The following is a 20431-nucleotide window of genomic DNA, read 5'->3' as shown; positions in this document are numbered from 1 at the left end:
CTTATACTCCATCAAACACTCACTCGCTCTAAAACATCACCAGACTGACCCATACTCTCTCTAATACCCCACCTAGCCTTCACTCTCTCTTATACTCCATCAGACACTCACTCGCTCTAAAACACTTAACTATTAAAGTTAAGCCCCGTAAGAGGGCAGGGCCTCAAGAACGAGGGAGATTATGGGGTAAAAAAGATGACGGACTGTCGGTAACTTAAGGTTACTCCTTGCTTTCTTGCCCTGCGGGGCCATAATATATTAGAACTCCATTAGTTGCAAGTCCTCACTATGGGAGTTTCCGGACTTGCATCCTTGATATTTGTTGTTGATACTGGGCCCCCAGCCCGAAGGGCTTAAAACATCAAGGCCGCATTCCCGGCAGGGCCGAAGCCGGAAACTCCCATAGTGAGGACTTGCATCTAATGGCCCCGACATTCAAATAAGAATAGTTTGCTCCATGCATTACATCTAGGATGTCTAATTGAATAGGTAATGGGGTAAAAGGGTATAACCTTTAACAATTTGCTTATACTATTGAAGCTCGAGAACTATACGTCGCAGATACTAAACGATGCTCTTTCTGAATCGTTTTTGCAAGAGGAATACTTCTGTGTGGTTTAAACAACATTTATCCAAAATGCGCGTTGAACCATATTGACACTGACCTATTTGTCGATCTAATCTATGTAATGATACATACTAGGTGGTGCAATTCTAGACCATTTTGGTTCAAATCGGAGCATTTTTCGGATCCCCGTGGAGCCACAAATGTTGTCCATTTTGCTTATAACCGACCATACGTCGCAGATACGCTAAGCAATACATCTTCTGACCCTGTATGACCTTTTAGGGCCATAACTTCTTTTGGAGCATATTTCAAGGTCGTCAGGATATATTTGGTTCCAAGTCGTAATGACAAAAATTTAATCACATTTGAAAAACCGTACACTTTGCAACGGGACTAAAACCTCACAAAATTTTCAGCGACCCCATGAAACCCGACGAAACAAATGAATAATAGATAAATAAAAAATGAATAAATAAAAATACGATTTATTTCAGGTTATGGTAGTATTGCTTGACTACAATGGTGCGGAGTTAATGACTCTACTGTTTAATGGAACTGGTTCAAACACCTTAGATTGGTTTTCAAAGGAGCGTTTACTTTCATCGTCTTATGATGATATTGATATTGAGCCTCAAAACTACTTTTCTGTGGAAGGGTAAGTCAAGTAATAAATTTGCAAATTCGGTTAAAATCACACACTTGTACGCTATTTAAGCCTGATTTCCAAGCTTTGCGAGGACGTACATTATGTGACATATTGGTATCACTTTTAGCGTATTTTTCATTTGGTACCAAATATAACCGTATACATGGGGAATAGTATAGAAATCTATCAATGTTGTACAATCCCCTTTGCTAAAGACATGTTTGAAACAAATGCCAACATAAGGGAGTGTTCATAAATAATTGGGGGGATGTGGAAAAGTTGGAACCTTTGACGTAAAATTTTTTTTTGATCCCCTAAAAAGGGTTGGTTTTTTTATCCTCTTTTTATGGTCTAAAATATTTTTGATCCCCCCTTCATGTCCTAAAAAAGAAACCAAAAATATACATCATTAACAGTGGCATAGATTTCTTTTTGACATTGGGGTTGGAGAAAATTTCTTGAAGTCCAGTGAATCCAGCACCCTTTGCTGACAAAATAAGTTTATGGTACAAATGCGCGTGAAGCGAGCAAAAAAATTTGCCATATTTAAGCTAAACTGGTGAAATATAGTACAAAACTGGAATTAAGTTGCGCGAAGAGCAAAAAAGTTGGCACTTTTAGTTTAAAATGACCAAATATGGGGTTAATTTTGGTTAGAAACCCATATACAGGCGTCAACATTGGGGGGGGAATGGACCAACATTGTATGGACCATCCCCCTATCAAAATATGATCTTTCATATGAGTGTAGATTAGATGAATTTGGATTACTTAAAACATGCGACTTATTTGATTTGTTGAGGTTGATCTTCTGCTTTAAATTGGTTAATGAAATTGGTCCTTCTTCTTCTTTTTGCCAATTTTTCAAGCCTTCTAAGGTTAAGGAGTTTAGGTATCTCCACTGTAGTTCTCATACCAATGCCTTTTTCAACTCTGTTTTTGTTTCCTTTCCACGTTTGTGGAATGAACTTCCCACTGATGTACGCTCTGCGCACTCCCTAATTACCTTGTTTAAGGCCATGTGTAAAGAACATTTTATGATGTAATTATGTTTTTCATATGCATGTTATCATTTTGTTTAAATTTAGGTAATTTAGCTGTATAATTTGAGTTGCATGTAGGCCCACTCTAAGGCAATGACTTTGTTCACGCATGTTTTATTTTCTGTACTGCCTATTTTGTGCACTGTTGATACATCATGTGTGCATAAGATATGTCATAGAGTGTTTCACTTATTTTTTCCCCTACAAATGTTTCTGGTTTAATTAATGCATATCTATTATCTTAATTTATATTATTATTATTATTATTATATGTACTTAATATAATCAGGAAAGAAGAACACATTGTGCTTGGACTGTTTAGTCTATTTCTTCTTTCCTGGATTGTCATTTAAATTGCTTTTAATGTTTTCTCATGTTTGTAATTTATGGCAATTGAAATAAATATTATTATTATTATGGTCATTAACTCATTAGCTAAAAATTACCGTTTGGAGTTATTACTCATTGGAGTCATAGTGTTACACCCAAATTGTAAAGTGCGCACATTGTGTTGATTTGTAGCTTGAGATTACAAAATTGAATATTTAACAAAACATTTTTGAATGTACATGCCTTCTCGTACATTTTACCCCGGAATTTTACCCTCAAATATTAAGGACTGATTTTTTTTGATCCCCCTTTTTAGGACCTAACATTTTTTTGATCCCCCCCAATATTTTCCAACCCCCAAAGTATTTATGAACACTCCCTAAATATCAATAAATCCTGACACTTTTACTGTGAACATTCATGATTAGGTCTTAGATGAGGCCCATTCTTGAAACACTTTCATGGGAGGGGTCACATTTTCATTAAAAATTCAGTCAACAAATAAATTGGGAGTTCTTAATAGAAGGGCAAGCTTGAACGATGACACATTGAATACCATGTAGTGAACAAAATATAGTTTGGAATTGAAATAGCCATTCATGTTTTATAATAACCAATGTACATAATTATAACATGCCCGTACCCATTTTGCATTTGTTTTAATTTACTAGTGCACCTGCGGCTGTGAGAGCCCAGATGCTGTGAGAGCACTGGCATGATAGTGATACTGTTTGACCCCAGATGACCTTTGACCTCGGATGACCTCCATATAATGTTTTTCATGCTCCCCTCATACGAAGGTTTCGACCCACCAAGTTTGAACCCGATAGGACAAAGTTTGAAATCCATGACCTTTGACCTTTGACCTCGGATGACCTCCATATAATGTTTTTCATGCTCCCCTCAAACAAAGGTTTCGACCCACCAAGTTTGAGCCCGATCGGACAAAGTTTGAAATTTGACCCCTCCGTAATGACCTTTGACCTCGGTTGACCTCGATTTTATTTCGGTCATATATTCCCTCGTATCAAGGATTCCACCCACCAAGTTTGAGCCCGATCGGACAAAGTTTGAAATTTTGACCTTTGACCTTGACCTCCGATGACCTTCAAAACCACATGGCCAACATGCTTTTCCCGATACCTATCTATATGCTAAATTTCAGCGCGATGCGTCGAAGCGCGGCGAAACGCATATCCGGACAGAGAGATAGATAGCGGGATAGATAGACAGATAGACAGATACAGCCCGCTTATTATTTTATTAGTATAGATATTCTTCCACAGGATTATACGTGCGTATAATAAAAACACACACAAAAAAACAAAAACAAAAAAAAACCCCCAAAAAAAATCAAAACAAAATAAAACAAAAGGATAATGAATTGAGTGCAATGCATTAGTATAGTCCAGATATTCGCACACGCCGTGGAGTTATTGCATTTAGCCCGAGTCAAATGCAACAATCCACGGCAATTCCGATAATATTGATGAATGAATTTGCACGAGTACATTATACATTGATTATACATATACCTCGAGGAGTACATCAGTTATATAATAATAAAACAATAGGCATGATATTAATTACTGCATTGATATTTTTGTTTGAACATGTAGGAAAATATATTAAAAACACTGTCAGGCCACTGACCTGGTTTGAAGGCAAGGCTGTGTGTAACCATGGTGTAACTATCACTGCATAAGTTAACTTTATCAAGGTGTTGATTGTTATCTTCACCGTCGTTGTAATTAATACGTCATACAACACCTTAGTACCTGGTTCACGCTTGGTTTGCATACATATTAGCAACCAATTGACTTCATGTTGTGATCATTTTGGTCGTGGATCCGAACACATAGAGCGTAAAATCTAGCAACGATCGATTTTGACGTCACACTAAGACGGATATGCAGAGAAGATGAGAAAATACACTTTAAGGCTATAGCAACTATTTTAAACTGTTACGATTTGGTAGTTCACAGGATCTTGTGAATGTTAGTGAGCTTTGGCAAAAATTGCATTGATCATTTCAAAGCGAGTGAGTAGAAGAATTCAAATATCACAGATATATCTATGTAGGTTCTGTGGCTCTTGAGATATGTTTTTAAGAGGGCTGAAACAACAACACTTTTGTAAAACGTACATAACTCATTAACAACAATATATGAAGCGGGTTTCTGAAGTACGAGTATATGATTTGTAGAATGCATTTTTGCCAAACATTTAAGTGTGATTTAGTTGGCTGCTTCGACTAACAATACATAGTCTACCCTTAATAATATCAACTGAAGTTCAATATAGTTCTGTAATTTGAAAAATATGTAATATTACAAGTTGTACAGTATACGCATTATCATATTATGCACTAGTGTGAGTTTATGTTTATTTTCAGACATACATGCATTTTCTTTGTAATATGCTGAATTTTGTATATGACCACCTCTGTCTATATAGCAATATTTTAAATAGCAAGCTAAGACATTTATAAGTTGTGTGAAAGTAGTATTTCTAGTATTTGGGCGTAGAATAACTGCTCCCCCTCCGAGACTCCGGAGCAATATTATCTACAATATATTACTTAGTGTGCGTTTTTGTGCTGGTTGCCAACGGCAACCCAGCACTTATGGCTTGGGTTCTGTTTTCTGTTGTTTCTATAAGTAATTCATGAAGAAAACGGAAACTTGTAAAAATGTTGCAAACAAATTGATCAAAATGGTTATGGCAAACAGAAATACTAAAATTGGCCTGTGCAGATATCAGAAATATTGTGTTGATTTTGCATGTTGTTAAGGTAAAATAGGTATATGTTTTAGGAAAATAATTTTTCTGAATCTTGACTGGGAAGTTTTGCTGGTTCTCTTCACTAGAACACTTATCTTGGCAGGCTATGGGATCATATGGGCAGACACACCGGGTACCATACATGCTTTGTAGGAGTTCAGTATCTCAGTGTGTTGTATGGTATGTGATCCAATATCTCTGGTGAGAGCTACCTGCTGAGTTATGATGACATATTTAATTTACACATCTTACTCTATTCATGTTCCTAGTGGTCTGTCTGTGGTGGTCTGTTATCTTAATATGTCTTGGATAATTTTCAACTACATGTAACACGTTTGACCATGCAACATGCAGTTAACATGGTAAAAGTTGAATCCCTCACATTGAAGACCTGTGTTAATAAATAAGCAAGATCACCTGGTAACACGATGATGACCAAAAGCTATTGATGCACACATCACCTTCAAATATTTGGGTCTATTTTTATGATGACAAATATGTCACAACTAAAATGAAGCTTTAGGGCATAGGTCCTAAGTAATGATTGAATTTTGTTACTAAGAATATTATCAGTAAACATTCAATTCTTGGCTTTAAAGATGCTATTTTGGGGTTCAGTATGTGTAGGCCTGTAATATGTACTGGTACCTTTCGAAAAATAATATTTCTCGAAATTTTGCTTGTTACTTTGTATGCTTAAATTCTCAAAAAACAAAAAAAGAGCTATGAATGAATTAATCTATACTATAAGATGCGAACGTCGGTTGTTGTTTTTAGGCCACAAGACCATTTAGCAATCCACGTATGTGGGGTATATGTGGAGGGGTGTTTGTACCCTAACAGTGTCTGCTTCCTACTCATGCCATCCAAACCTGGTGATAATAATATTTGAGTAGGAGGACAATACGTGAGTGGAGATATTTGAGGTCAAAGGTCATCTAGGTGTCAAATGAGGTCATTGTTGATTTAGATTAAGCGATGAGGGAATTGCTCTTCTTTGGAAAAGTAAATTTCAATGTCAAACATTACCTAGTGATAATAATCTCTGCGTAAGGGAGCATCAGGTGAGTGAAAATGTTTTGAGGTCATAGGTCATATAGGGGTCAAATTTTGGAATTGATCGTATTGGGTTTTAAGTTGGTGAACGTAAACCTGAAGAGGAGTAACAACGTTAAGAGCATATGAATTGAAGTATAAGAGTTCGAATGGAACTGATGTAATGAATCCAACTGAGTCATCAGTGTCTGAGAAAAAGTACCTGATTTTGGGATTTGAACCAACCGAATCTTGCTACTTCAAATTATTTTTACTATTTTTACAAAAAGAAATATGAAGTTACTCATTGTGAACAACTATGTCCCAGCACATCCCTTTTTAAAGGGATTTTTATTCAGATAATAGAGACATTGCGATTTCCAAACGTAGACATCGGACGTACGTTGATCTATTCAAAACCACTCTCCTGTATCGAAGCGAGGTCACGTATTTAGCTATTTTTGAACATGTTCCACGTGCAAAATCGACGTAGATACGGCGTTGAAATGCACAAAATTTGTCCATTTTACAATATTACAGTCAAAGATAATGAACATACGAACGAAAGTCTAATAATTATTATGATCCTTTTGTTTGTAACAAATCATTATAATAAAGGTACAGCGATGTGTTAAAAATGGACTAAATTTAAACGCAATATTCATACGCAGAGATTGCCCATTGAAATGTGTGTGATCGATACTTTGCGTACAAAAAATGACATTGCGATTTCCCAATTTGGATTCCATCGTAGAATAAAACGCAGATGCTACGTTGAAATATGCTGATTTTACCTCATGTCTAAGTCCATGCAACGAGCCTAAAAAGTCTCATTTTGAAAGTAAAGTCATGATGTATGGATGTAGGGATCTTTAATCTACCAAAATATGTTTGTTGGCAACTATAATATTTGGGGAGCACAAGACAACATTAAGTTTAATCAGCATGTAGGTCAAAGTTTTAGTCAAAATCAAAAGCGGCCTGTTTGAATTAGGCAGAGACTCAGCTTGCTATTACTTTTTCAATCACTATGCCCTCTATCGACCTAGATTAGATTAGATCAAATATTATAGTCTTCATTCCAGCTGACTTGTTCTCCTTCGTGACGAATGAGCACAATCCAGTTTGGAACCGAGACTAGCAATATTCAACACCGTATTAACGTACGTAAAAACGTACGTGAAAACGTACTTTCCACGTGCTGCGTTTGGAACACCGCAATCTCTTATATTGTTTAGCGCGTGCAGGTTTCAGATAATATTGCTATGCATTGATCTCGTACACTGGTGTGCTATGTGTTGTTTGTACTGTAAACCTCTGACTGCTCATATCCATAAATACACTTCTAGTGCAAATTTCATTTCACCGTTCTTTCTGTTCGGACTGACCAATTATCTTTACAGACATGCAGATTTAGGAAGACATTGGTTTATAAGTAGGGACTATCCTGGCTGTTCCGGAGATACGGGTTGGATGGTTGTAGCTTATGACTTTACACCAGATTGTGACTGGGAAAGGAATAATGCTCTACCTGTTTTCCTGTACAGTTTGACTAATAATTATACTAAGTGGACCATTTCAAAAGGTAAGATTATTTGGCTGATGTTGGACAAAATGTATTTGTGTTGATAAATTGACGGGATCGGGAAAAGCACACATTTACCTCGTAGCTATACAGAGGCAGTTCAATTTGTTCCAAGAATTTCTCTTTCAAGGGTCTTATCATTGTCTATAACATAAAACAAAAGGTTCTTATCGTGAAGCCCGCCGCGAAGCTCCACAAATACGCAGACTTGGTTTGCCTCTTTGGCTGAACATTAATTAGTGCGCTTATTGTGGTCCGGCGATTTTGTTTTACCTTTGTTATGCCGGCACTTTGAAATAAGTTCGGACCTACGATTGATTATATTGTCCTTGTTCATGTTTATGGCAAATTTTTCTTCTAGTCATAAGTTACATTGACCACTTTTACGGATACCTGTGTTTGATTTTTTGATCCCGTCCCATCTTAATTTATAGTCAATATTACTTTTCTTCAAGTCCCATATGTATTTAGAAAGTTCAGTCTCCTTTTCATACTTTGAAGGTTCCACCAGCAAGTCCGATAAAAGTTACCGTTGTGTTGTCATGGGTTACGGTGGCTTTGTAGACACCTGATTTCATCAGGCAGTTACCGCGCAATATAGCGATGACGTTGAGTCATGTGGGAATTCCCAAGATGTTAATAAATCTGACAGAATTATTATTGAATGAACTTGATTACATGAGAGGGGATTCCCATCTCTCAGGTAAACAAACATCAGGTTCATTTATATCCATTGTTGTTACAATCGCAATTTCCAATTTGCGAGTGTTCTGTTTTTGGTCAGTTCTTCTTTCTTTCTTTCTTCTGTCAAACTTTTAACGAGCCATCGTAGCCATATGCTTTAAGCCAATGTGACCATATTTGGTCACAAGGACCATTGGGTGGGGGGACAAATGTTACATGACCAACTCAGGGTCAAAGGTCATCCAAAGGTCATTATGGCCAAAATGTGATTTTCACTAAAAATGCTTCTTCTTCCACAAATTACATAACACAATGTCGTCACTTGCATACCTGCATCGCCTTTAGCCAGTGTCTAAAAGTTGTACAAAGAATTGGGGTCAAAGGTCATTAAGGGGGTAAAATCTTACAATTGGGGTAAAATCTTACAATTGCATTATCTCAACATCCGTAAGGGGTATGGGGCTCAAACTCAGTGACAACAAATCTCAAGACCAAGGGAACATTTTACAGGGGTCAGGTCAAAGTTCATGCAAATTTAAGAAATGCATTTTCTGTACATCTGTAATGGGTACGGGACTCAAACTCTGTGACAACAAACTTAATGACCAGGGGAATATTTTGGAACACTTTGCAGGGGTCGGGTCAAAGGTTATCTTGGGTCAAATCTTACAATTTCCTTTTCTGGACATCTGTAAGGGATATGGGGCTCAAACTCAGTGACAACAAATCTCATGACCAGGGGAACATTTTGTAGGGGTCAGGTCAAAGGTCAAATTTTAGAAATGCATTTTTGGGACATCTGTAAGGGGTACGAGACTCAAACTCGGTGACAACAAACTTAATGACCAGGGAGAATATGTTTGCAGGGTCAGGTCAAAGGTTATCTGGGGTCAAATCTTATACCGTAATTTCATTGTCTGTAAGGGGTATGGGGGCTTAATTTCGGTGACAACAAACCTCGTGACCCGGGAAACATTAAGGTCAAAGGTCAGGTCAAACGGCCATTAAAGGATTACATGCCTTGCGATTGTCTGCGCTCTGTGAGCGCAAATTATCTCTAGTTTTTTAATTTTTTATCAAAACGTTCATCGGTTTTTTTTCCTCTCAGACATTGCACAACTTGGACTTGAAACTGGACTTGTTATGGACTTTCAAATAACTGCGTCAAGCTACCATCTTGATAAAAAATTACCGGAGTTTGCGAGACTCAATCACAATAATTACTGGGCACCTTCGACTAATGATTACGGACAACATCACTGGCTGCAGGTAGATTTCCTCTCCCCTGTTGATATGAAAAGGATTCAAACACAAGGAACAGGTTTAATTCTTGTTCAACAGTGGGTGACAGAGTTATCAATTAAGACAGGCAATGATACAAATTTGTTGGTGCCAATTATGGACGCAGGTAGCGAAAAGGTAAGAAACTGACATTTTGAAGGAATGGTAACTTTAAAAAGTGATTAGTGTAAATTTGACAATAACAAACTGTCACACTATTCTAACGCTAAGAATTTAGGGATTGGGCAGATTGCATATTATAGCAGTTTAATTTATTTTTCATGCGTTATTTAGAGAGATGGAAACAAACAAAAATGGAATGGATATTTTTAGATTTATGACTAAAATTACTCAAAGGGTACGGGAAATATGGTGCATTGAAATGTTTTCACTGTATTTTGTATGAGCAAAATAATAGGTGCCTGGCATTTTAAATAAAAGATTTATGTTGTTTGGTTTATTGTTTCATCAAGATCTTTATAGCAAATACAAACACCAATGATATAGTGGACATTGAGTTTCCAGTAACGCTTTATGCGCGACTGTTGCGTATTATTCCTAAAGCCTGGAATGTGTGGCCTTCTATGCGTGTAGAAGTCATTGGCAACTATAGAGGTTAGTAGATAAACTCATTCCCATCCTCTCATTCGTTTATCAGTCATACTAAGAAGCGGTTTAGTTAGTTTGAGGTGAAAGGGCCAATAATTTTTTTAAATACATTAATTTTGCTTTCTACCCAGCAAACACAAAAACGTTTTAAAAACGTTTTAAATAAGTTATATTTTGGCTTTTGGTTTGGTAAAAACGTTTTAATAACATTAAAATGTCGGGTTATATAAAGGTCATGATAACGTTTTAAAACGTTTTGTATGAAAACACACTACAACAATATTTCAAAATGTTTTCAAAAAATGTTATTGTAAACTATTTTTGCAAACATTTTTGCCAAATATTGTGTCAACATGGTCAATACTTAAATAACATTATGTGAAAATGTTTGAACCCAGCAAACACCGAAATGTTTTTAAAATGTTTTTTTTCAAAACCTTTTAATAACATTTAAATGTCGGGTTATATGAAGGTCATGAAAACGTTTTTAAAACGTTATTGAAAATATTTTGGTCAAACATTTTTCGTAAAATATTTTTTCAACCCAAAAATAACATCATGTTTAGAATGTTTTGTATCAAGTTTTCAAGAATGTTATTGGAATGCTATTAAAACGTTTTTATACCCTTTATATAACCCGACGTTTAAACGTTTTCTGTAAAAAATTTTGTTTGCTGAGCAGTAGATTATCAAAAAAATGTTTTTTAAGGTTATGAAAACGTTTTATACTCTTAATATACCCTTTATATAACCCGACATTTAATCGTTTTCTGACAACCTTTTATAACCTTTTGCGAATGATGTCGAAAACGTTTTGTGTTTGCTGGGTATTTATTACGTGTTTTCGCGATTAAAATCGGTATTATTTCAATACATTAATTTAAATCTTTAACAAGTAAAATAAATAATCAAATAATTGCGTGAACATTCCTATCACTGTTATAAAAAACCACGAAACCGTCATTGAGCAGCGGATTGATATTATGATATTTATATGATTGCTGATTGCGCCATATTTCAGATCCGAAAGAAAAGTAATAAATTAAATTTAAAATGCCTAGTTTATTGTTTGTTCTACAGATTTTTGAATAAGGTGAACTTCGTGTGTTTTGTACAGAGTTGGGTCTGGATGCCTTCACGTCACTTGCATATATTAATCAAAGTATTAGTTGAGCCTGGTTAGAACTGCAAATTATTAAACTGAAAGGAAAACAATCCGGACATTAGATATATTACAATAGCTCAATAGGGCCCTTCAACAAATAGTACTAATCGTTGACTATATCGTTGTAATTTTCTCTGAATTGAATCAAGATGTTTCCCTTTTTTATTATTTCAGATATCCAACATCTTGGACTTGCATCTGGATTTGTTCAGGACGATCATATTACAGCTTCTAGCAACGTTGATAATAGATTGCCTAAGTTTGGGAGACTGAATTACAATAACTATTGGGCAGCTTTGACTAATAATTCCGGACAGAACCACTGGCTGCAGGTTGATTTCCTCTCTGCAGTTGGTATCAAAGGGATTCGAACCCAAGGAGCAGGGTTAGTTCCACAATGGGTGACGACGTTATCGATTAAGACTGGGGATGATGAGAATTCGTTTGCACCAATTTTGGTGTCAGGTGTCGATAAGGTGAGAAACTGACATTTGGAAAGCATTAGTAAAAAAACCCAATAGACCTTCGCAGCCAGGATCCGCTCCCCGAGTTTCGTGCGGATTACACCGAGACAATTGGCAGTAAGTTCTTTGTCCAGGGAAATTTCAAACTCATTTTTTTACACGAGGGCGTACGACACCGCCAGGGCTCGAACCCGCAACCTCTTGCACCATAGTCGAACGCCTTATTGATTGAGCTAACTTGACTGCTTATTAATTAAAAATGGTTATTTTAATTTCTTGAACTACAAACTGAGAATATAGGGATTCGCCAGATTTAGCACAGAAAAGCAAAACCAAAAGGAAGGCTATAGAAAACAATCATTAAAGAAATTTCATATTTTTTATCATAATCATTGCTCTTTAGCATATTTAATATGACTAAAGTTCATTGAAATGTTTCTCTACCCTTTTTATGAACAAAATGATAAGGCCTGACATATAAGTCAACGTTTTGTGTTATTTGTCCTACTGTTTTATCAAGATCTTTACAGCAAACGAAAACTCCAATGATATAGTATATATTGAGTTTCCAGTGACGATCATTGCACGACTGCTTCGTGTTACTCCTATAGCTTGGTATGATTGGCCTGCAATGCGTATGGAAGTCATGGGCTATTATACAGGTTGGTGTATAAAACTAAGAAGTGGTTTGATTGGATTGAGATTAAAGGGCTAATAAATTGATTTAGGGCATAGTTTGTTTAATACTGTCTTTAACAAGTGTAGATGAACCTCACATCAAATAATTGCATTGACCATTCGTATCACTGTAAACACGAAACCGTCATTCAGCAACGGATGGAAATAATGATATTATGATTGCTGATTTCCCCATTAGTAGGATCAAAATATGACACAGCTACCACATGACCCATTGCAACAGAAGGTTTTTTGGTATTTTCTTGCAGAATGATGTCTAACAAATAACATATCAAAAGTTTAGAAAAATTGAACTTGGGCGAGGGGTCTAACTGTGACATAATCAAAATGGCCGCCAAAAGCTGGAAAAATATCCATTAATCTACTGATTTCATCCATTGTTCACTCGTTATTGTGGGTTCCACTGGTGACAACCTTGTTTAGAAGTACATTACTGGATGTAGTAATAAATCTTTATATTGTGGTATTCAGATGGATCGATTTGACAGCCATAATGAATTTCAAAATGGCCGCCATTTTGGTATTTTGACATATAAAATCAAATCATGCATGTAATTGTAAAGCGAAACTTAAAGCATTGGATTTTCTAAAAGAGCCAATATCCTTTGTACCCATATTCCATTAAAATTTATATAGAGGTAGGCATACGAAACAAATTGGCAGCAAGAGTGAATTTCAAAATGGCCGCCATTTTGGTATGTTGGCTTATTGACTTAAATTATGCACGTATTGCAACTTAAAACTTAAAGCGACAGAAATTCTAAATAACCAACATCCTATGCATCCATAGTACCATTAAAATTATACTTTGAAGTAGGCATATGTACCAATTTGGCAGCGATATATAGCATGGCTGTCAGCTAGTAATAACCGTTATAAATATATATCAATATGTTGCTTGCAGTATATTTCTTGAAGTACACAAAATTCATCTTGCTATAGCACGATGCGGTGCCTTTGTTTGCAATACTAACATCAACCACATTGTGTCATATATGTTGGAATTAGTTGTCATCATCATCATCATCTGAGAATAGTTCTTGATCCATATTCTCACATTGGCCTATGTGTCCACATGCTCCAGTGCAATTGAGTCTATTTTTTCTGCAGCTACATTTCATTGTGACGCATACTGGGTGTTATTTTTGATTATTCCATGACAATGGCCGGCCGATCACACTACCAATTTGTCTCGTACCGTTAACTGGCAGCTGCGAAATCTCAATCGTATCCGTAAATACTTAGATACCGACACTTGTCATAACATTGTCCGCACTCTCATTTTATCCAAACTGGACTATTGTAACTTACTCTTCAATGGTATTAATAAAAAACACCTAAACCGTCTTCAAGTCCTCCAAAATAAGTCTGCCCGTCTTATCTTCAGGCAACCGAGTCGCAGTCATGCCTCTCCTCTTCTCCAATCTCTCCACTTTTTATCATGAGTGGAACAAATTTGTCACCTTGAACAACCCATCCCCAGTCACTTGGATTCATACCACCGCAAATTCCCTACGGTACGGGTCCGCGTGACCCGTAAAAATTGAACCAAGCAAAGAGCAGAAAATCCCAGTTTTGTTGTTCCACTGGAAAATCTGGTTCACATAACACGTCTAGTTTACTGAGTACACTTTCATTATAGTTTTCCATCAAGTTTTCAACCCGGGTTTTCCATTTTCTACAATCTACATACAGTGTTCGCCGTAGCTAATTCTCTCTCATTTTATTTTCACAACTTATTGTCGACAACGACATACTGTGACTTGCGACTACAAGCTGGAAGTATATTGCTAGCTATTGTTTCTATAGTATACACCTACATTTAATGCTTCATAGTAGTGGGATTCATGAAAATTAGTGAAGACCCTTGAAATTTCAAAAGCAAGGGTCCGTGGTCGGACCCTTGGACTTGTTTTCTTATTTCAAAGCCTGACCATTGCTGAAGATGATTCGATGCAATTGTTTTGCAGGATGCATCACATTGAAATGTAGCTGCAGAAAGAATAGACTCAATTGCACTGGAGCATGTGGACACATAGACCAATGTGAGAATATAGATCAAGAATTATTCTCAGATAATGATGATGATGATGATGATGATGATGATGATGATGATGATGATGATGATAATGATGAATAACTAATTCCAACATACATGTATAATGCAATGTGGTTGATGCAAACAAAGGCATCGCATCGTGGAATAGCAAGAAGAATTTTGTGTTACTTCAAGAATATACTATTACTACCAGTGGAACCCACAATAACAAGTGAAAAATGGATGAAATCAGTAGATTAATGGGTATTTTTCCAGCTTTTGGCGGCCATTTTGATTACGTCACAGTTGGACCCTTCGCCCAAGTTCAATTTTTCTAAACTTTTGATATGTTATTTGTTAGACCTTATACTGCAAGAAAATACCAAAAATCCTTCTGTCGCAATTTTTTTGGGGCCATGTGGTAACTTTACTCTACTACATATTTCAGATCCGAAATAAAGGAAATAATCATTGTATACCCTACATTTTTTTTTCAATGAGGTGGACTTTTCATTTTGTAAAAAATGCTTTGAACGTGAATTTTGCACATATCGAAGTTTCAGAACCAGAAAGCCATAACTCCGCATAACTCACTATAACCAGCTCTCACAAAATGAACAAAAAGTTGGCTCCTTGTTTTGGTCTTAAATCAATATTTCCTCCACAATGTCTTTTGTTTTTTATTGAATTTTGTCATGATTAAAGGACTGTATCGTCTATAGTGCCCTGGCGACTTTATGTTCATTTTGTGAGAGCAGGTGATTGTGAGTTGAGGCTTTCTGGTTCTCAATCCTCGATATTATAGTTTGGTCCAGATGCCTTCACGTCACGTGCATATATCAAGAAACGTATTAGTTGAGCCTGGTTATATCTGCAACGCTTAAACTAAAAGGAAAACAATCTTGAAGATAAGATATTACTTATTACTGCAGCTCCTTTAGCCCAGTCAAATTAAGGAAACTAAGGGGTTACCCATCAGTAAAAAATGCTTTGAACGTGAGTTTTGCACATAATAGTTTGGTCCAGATGCCTTCACGTCACGTGCATATATCAAGCAAGGTATTAGCTAAACCTGGTTAGATCTGCAACTCTTAAACTAAAAGGAAAACAATATTGAAGATAAGATATTGCTTATATTACAGTAGCTCATTTAGCCCAGTCAAATTAAGGAAAACCCATCAGTATTACTGTAATTGCAACAGAATCCATTTAATCACCATTAATTTCAGAAAATCATATATAATAACACAAAAGTTCCCGTAAATCCAAGTAGTGAACAGTGCCTAATTCTTCATAAATCCAAAATGACCGTTTATGCAGGGGTGAAATTGCAAAGTGTCAAATCTTGTTGCAAACCATACAAATATATTGTTCTCATCATATGGATTAAGAAAAAGTACGGTTGGACCTGTCTCCGACATACAGTTCTTGAGTTATAGGCAAAAAAGGTCAAAATTCATGGAAAAATGCTCCGATATTAATCCAACTGGTCTCACATTGTGGTAAAGATAATTCAAAATGAGAAATGTTACATTGTTGTTTTGGATGTTCTTTTACATAGTTAACATCGCAAAATAGGTCAAGGTTAACAAAAATTTTGTTCTTTTTTGTGATATTACCAAGGTAAAAAACAACAACACTGAGATATGGCAAATATTGTTTTGGAAGCGGAGCAATCTGAGACCATTTAAAAAAATCAAAATCAGAAAACTTTTTAATTGTTTGTCCCCCGTGGAATCAAAATTGTACATCGAACTGTACATCGGAGATAGGTCAAACTATGCTTTCTCTGAATCTTTATGCTGGTTTCATACTACCCTGCCGCTTGCCGCTGAGCGGCGTGGCGCACGCGCATTGCAGACAAACGGACACAATAAAGGCTTGTCATTGGTTGAACGCCCTGCCGCTTGCCGCAGCGGCAAGCGGCAGGAAAGTATGCTGGAGGCTTTATGACGAGACGAATATCAAGATTTGACCAACTTTGAAATGTCACCCTCTGTATAAGCGGCCATATTGGATGTATGCAAATTAGGCACTGTTTAACTATTACACTTGGATTTTCTGGGACTTTTGATATGTCTTTATGTGAATGGATTCTGCGGTGGGTAATTTGACTGGGTTACTTAATTTATAACTTTGCACCCTTCAACAAATTGTGCATGTCACTGATTCACTGGTTGCAAGTTAATCGCCTTTTCACTGTTGGATTTAAGGGTAGAAGATGTATTATTGGTCGAAGCAACCAAAAAAGAAAATCCTTTTTCATTCTCTAAATAAATATAATTATTATTGAAAAATAACACTTTGATGTTTTGCAAAAGTTCATTCTACAAATTAAGTACTTTGAAAACTTGATTGATTTATTGTTGGTAATGAGTTAATGTATGTTTTACAAAAGTGTTGTTTCCAGTCCTCTTTACAACATAACTCAAGAACCACAAGACTTAGAAAAGTGTATTTGTGATATTTGAGTTCTTCTACACATTCGCTATGAAATCGCAACAGTTTAAAATAGTTAATCAAACCAATTTATTTCCCAGACATCCAAACTCTTGGACTTGCAACTGGATTTGTTAAGGACGATCAAATCACAGCTTCTAGCTACTACATTTATAATAGATTGCCTGAGTTTGGGAGACTCAATTACAGTAGCTATTGGGCAGCTTCAACTATTAATCACGGACATTACCGCTGGCTGCAGGTTGATTTCCTCTCCGCTGTTGGTATCAAAGGGATTCGAACCCAAGGAGCAGGATTAGTTCCACAATGGGTGACGACGTTATCGATTAAGACTGGCGATGATGAGAATTCGTTGGCACCAATTATGGAGTCAGGTGTCGATAAGGTGAGAAACTGACATTTTGAAGGAATATATTAGTATATAAAGTGATTTGTGTAATTTCGATAGCTACAAACTAAGAATAGAGGGATTCCCCAGATTATATGTTTTTAGCACAGTTTAATAATTTCCTAAGAGAACAAAAACAAAATTGGTCTTTAAACATATTATGACTAAAATATATCAGTACGTAAATATGGCGCATTGAAATCACTGTCCTTTAAAAAAAAATAGGAGCCTGACATATTTAAATAAAAGTTTTATGTTATTTGACCCAATGTTTAATCAAGATCTTTATAGCAAATGCAAACGCCAATGATATAGTGGATATTGAGTTTCCTATAACGATCTTTGCACGACTGTTGCGTGTTCTTCCTATAACCTGGAATTGGTGGCCTGCTTTGCGAATAGAAGTCATGGGCTATCATACAGGTAGGTGGATAAACTTACTATCATCCTCTCATACTAAAACGTGGTTTAATTGGTTTGATATCAGAGAGTCAATAATAACATACGGAAATAATAGTGATTAAAATCACTATTATTTCGATACATTCTTGTTGTTTTTAACATGTGTAGATGAACCTCACTTCAAATTATTGTATTGGACATATGGATGCAATTGGCATCCCTTTTTGGAATACATATTTTGCACCGTCACAAAAAACAACCAATTTACAAGATAATATGTATCCACAAAAACCTCAAACAAGATTTTTAAAAGGTGTGGCAATTATCAAACCAAAATATGTGTTTTTGTTTTTAAAAAAAAGTAAATTTCAAAAATATATATTAAGCATGAAACCGTCATGGAGCAACGTATTGAAATATTGATATTATGATTGCGCTATAGATCTGAAAGAAAAGGAATATAATGAACATCTAATGGTTCACCTCAAACTTATTGTTTATTCTACAGATGTGGGAGAAGCCAGCATCTTTGCTATTTTTGTCCACACGCCTGACAACTAGGTGAAAAGAAGTTAACTCGATCGTGATCAAATGGGTCTTGTTCACCAAGAATGTTTAAAAAGGGTTTAAAGTATTTAAGATATTTAAAAAGTAAACCCTTTCCCTTTGTTGTGGGTAAAGACATTATTTTGCCAGGTTTTCTGAAACAGGGGGGGGGAGGCCACAAACTTGTTAATATACCTATACGGAAACTATTTTTTACCAACGGAAGTTGTTAGATTTTGTTTTTCCCAGTGCGCTCTAGAATATAAAAAGTGGGGGTGGGGTGGGGTGGGGTGTGTGGGGGTGTGTGGGGTGGGGGTGTGTGTGTGTGTGTGTGGGGGGGTGAGTGGCAATATCAACGCACGTTTTATACTATTAGCTTATGGAGGAACGTTAACAGGCAGATTCGGTTGGGGCAACATGTTCTTCGTATCTTTACATGAGTTAACACAAAATTATTTTCTATTGTTGACCCTATTTTATTTTCGCCAAGACCCGATGTGTACCAATGGCCTCAGATCTACCGACGGCAGTGATGTGCGAGGGAACCCGCTCCCCCTGTCCTCGATGGCTACCGAGTAGAAATCAATGCAAGGGGAGAAAATGTCTAACCTTCATTTGTTTTATATACATAACCCTAGCTCTAAAATAACCCTACCCATTAACCATTACCCTAATCACAACCCTAAACTTTCTTGCTTATAATTTGAACACTTTGAACTTTGACTAATGTGTTACCATTTTGCAAGTGGGTATGGAACTCGAAACTGGCAACGCACTTGTATTGGCACCAGGTGCACTCTTGTAAAACCCCCCGTGAAAACCACAACAGCAACCAATTGATCAAGAACACCACTCAAACAGTCACCATAGGACATTTAATAAAAGGCACAAAATTTAATGCCCACGTGACCCATGTGCGCCGCCATACCAAGACAGGCAAGTGATCAGTAGATCTGCTACAATGCTAAAAGATAGGATTTTTTCAGACAAATATCATAAAAATAGCTGAAAATGTATAAGGCAACTTAATTACACATTAGGGGATTCTGCTTTTTTAGTATGTTTTCAAGAACTAAATTTGGGAAGTTTTTACCGACGGGAAAAAAAGTTATCGACGGAAACTCTTACAATAATACTACAAAGTTGCAAAAAATGACAAATTTGCCAGAAAATTTGGACATTCATCCCGCGTTTCCAATTGAAATACACAGGAAGACCCGCTGTGCCAAAGGTCACTTTTCCAGACATCCTGTCTAGAGGCTGTAATGTCAGTCCCCATCTGTTCACGTGGGCATTAAATTAAGTGCCTTTATTTAAATACCCTAAGAGGACTGTGTGTAGTTTTCAAAATTTTAGAGGCTTTTTAGCAGGCTGTCTCCCCAAGTATAACACGGGCATGACTATTTAAATACGTTCGAAGTCAGTAAACACTAAAGACACAGAAAGCAAACACCACATAAATTTACAAAAATCCCCGATTTGATGCGTACATTTTCGTATCTACTGGTTAGATGAAAATATGTTTAAGAAGTAGTACCATACTGTTCACGTTATAATAACAATACTTTCATTTCTCCAGTCATAGTCATTTTATTTCTCCCCTTTTTACTTTTAAAGTAATGTTACATCTTTTAAACACGCCTTAAAAATTAAATTTAAAGAAAAGAACACAAAGAAAAAAATGCATGTATTAAGTAAAAAAGA

The 20431-nt window shown here is 36.3% G+C and overlaps 1 protein-coding gene across 1 annotated transcript; it reads left to right on the top strand.

Annotated features, from left to right (window-relative positions):
* Positions 1-1065: 1065 nt before the first annotated feature.
* On the top strand, positions 1066-18746 carry LOC140139714 (lactadherin-like). Its single transcript, XM_072161417.1, has 8 exons — positions 1066-1223; positions 7810-7991; positions 9784-10094; positions 10430-10571; positions 11905-12206; positions 12715-12856; positions 17472-17776; positions 18690-18746. Exons 1-8 carry the CDS (start codon positions 1066-1068, stop codon positions 18744-18746), a joined length of 1599 nt encoding a protein of 532 aa, XP_072017518.1.
* The last annotated feature ends 1685 nt before the right edge of the window (positions 18747-20431 follow it).

The sequence above is a fragment of the Amphiura filiformis genome, chromosome 18 (genome assembly GCF_039555335.1).
Source record: "Amphiura filiformis chromosome 18, Afil_fr2py, whole genome shotgun sequence".
Classification (NCBI taxonomy): Eukaryota; Metazoa; Echinodermata; class Ophiuroidea; order Amphilepidida; family Amphiuridae; genus Amphiura; species Amphiura filiformis.
This window is presented reverse-complemented; position numbering and strand designations above follow the sequence as displayed.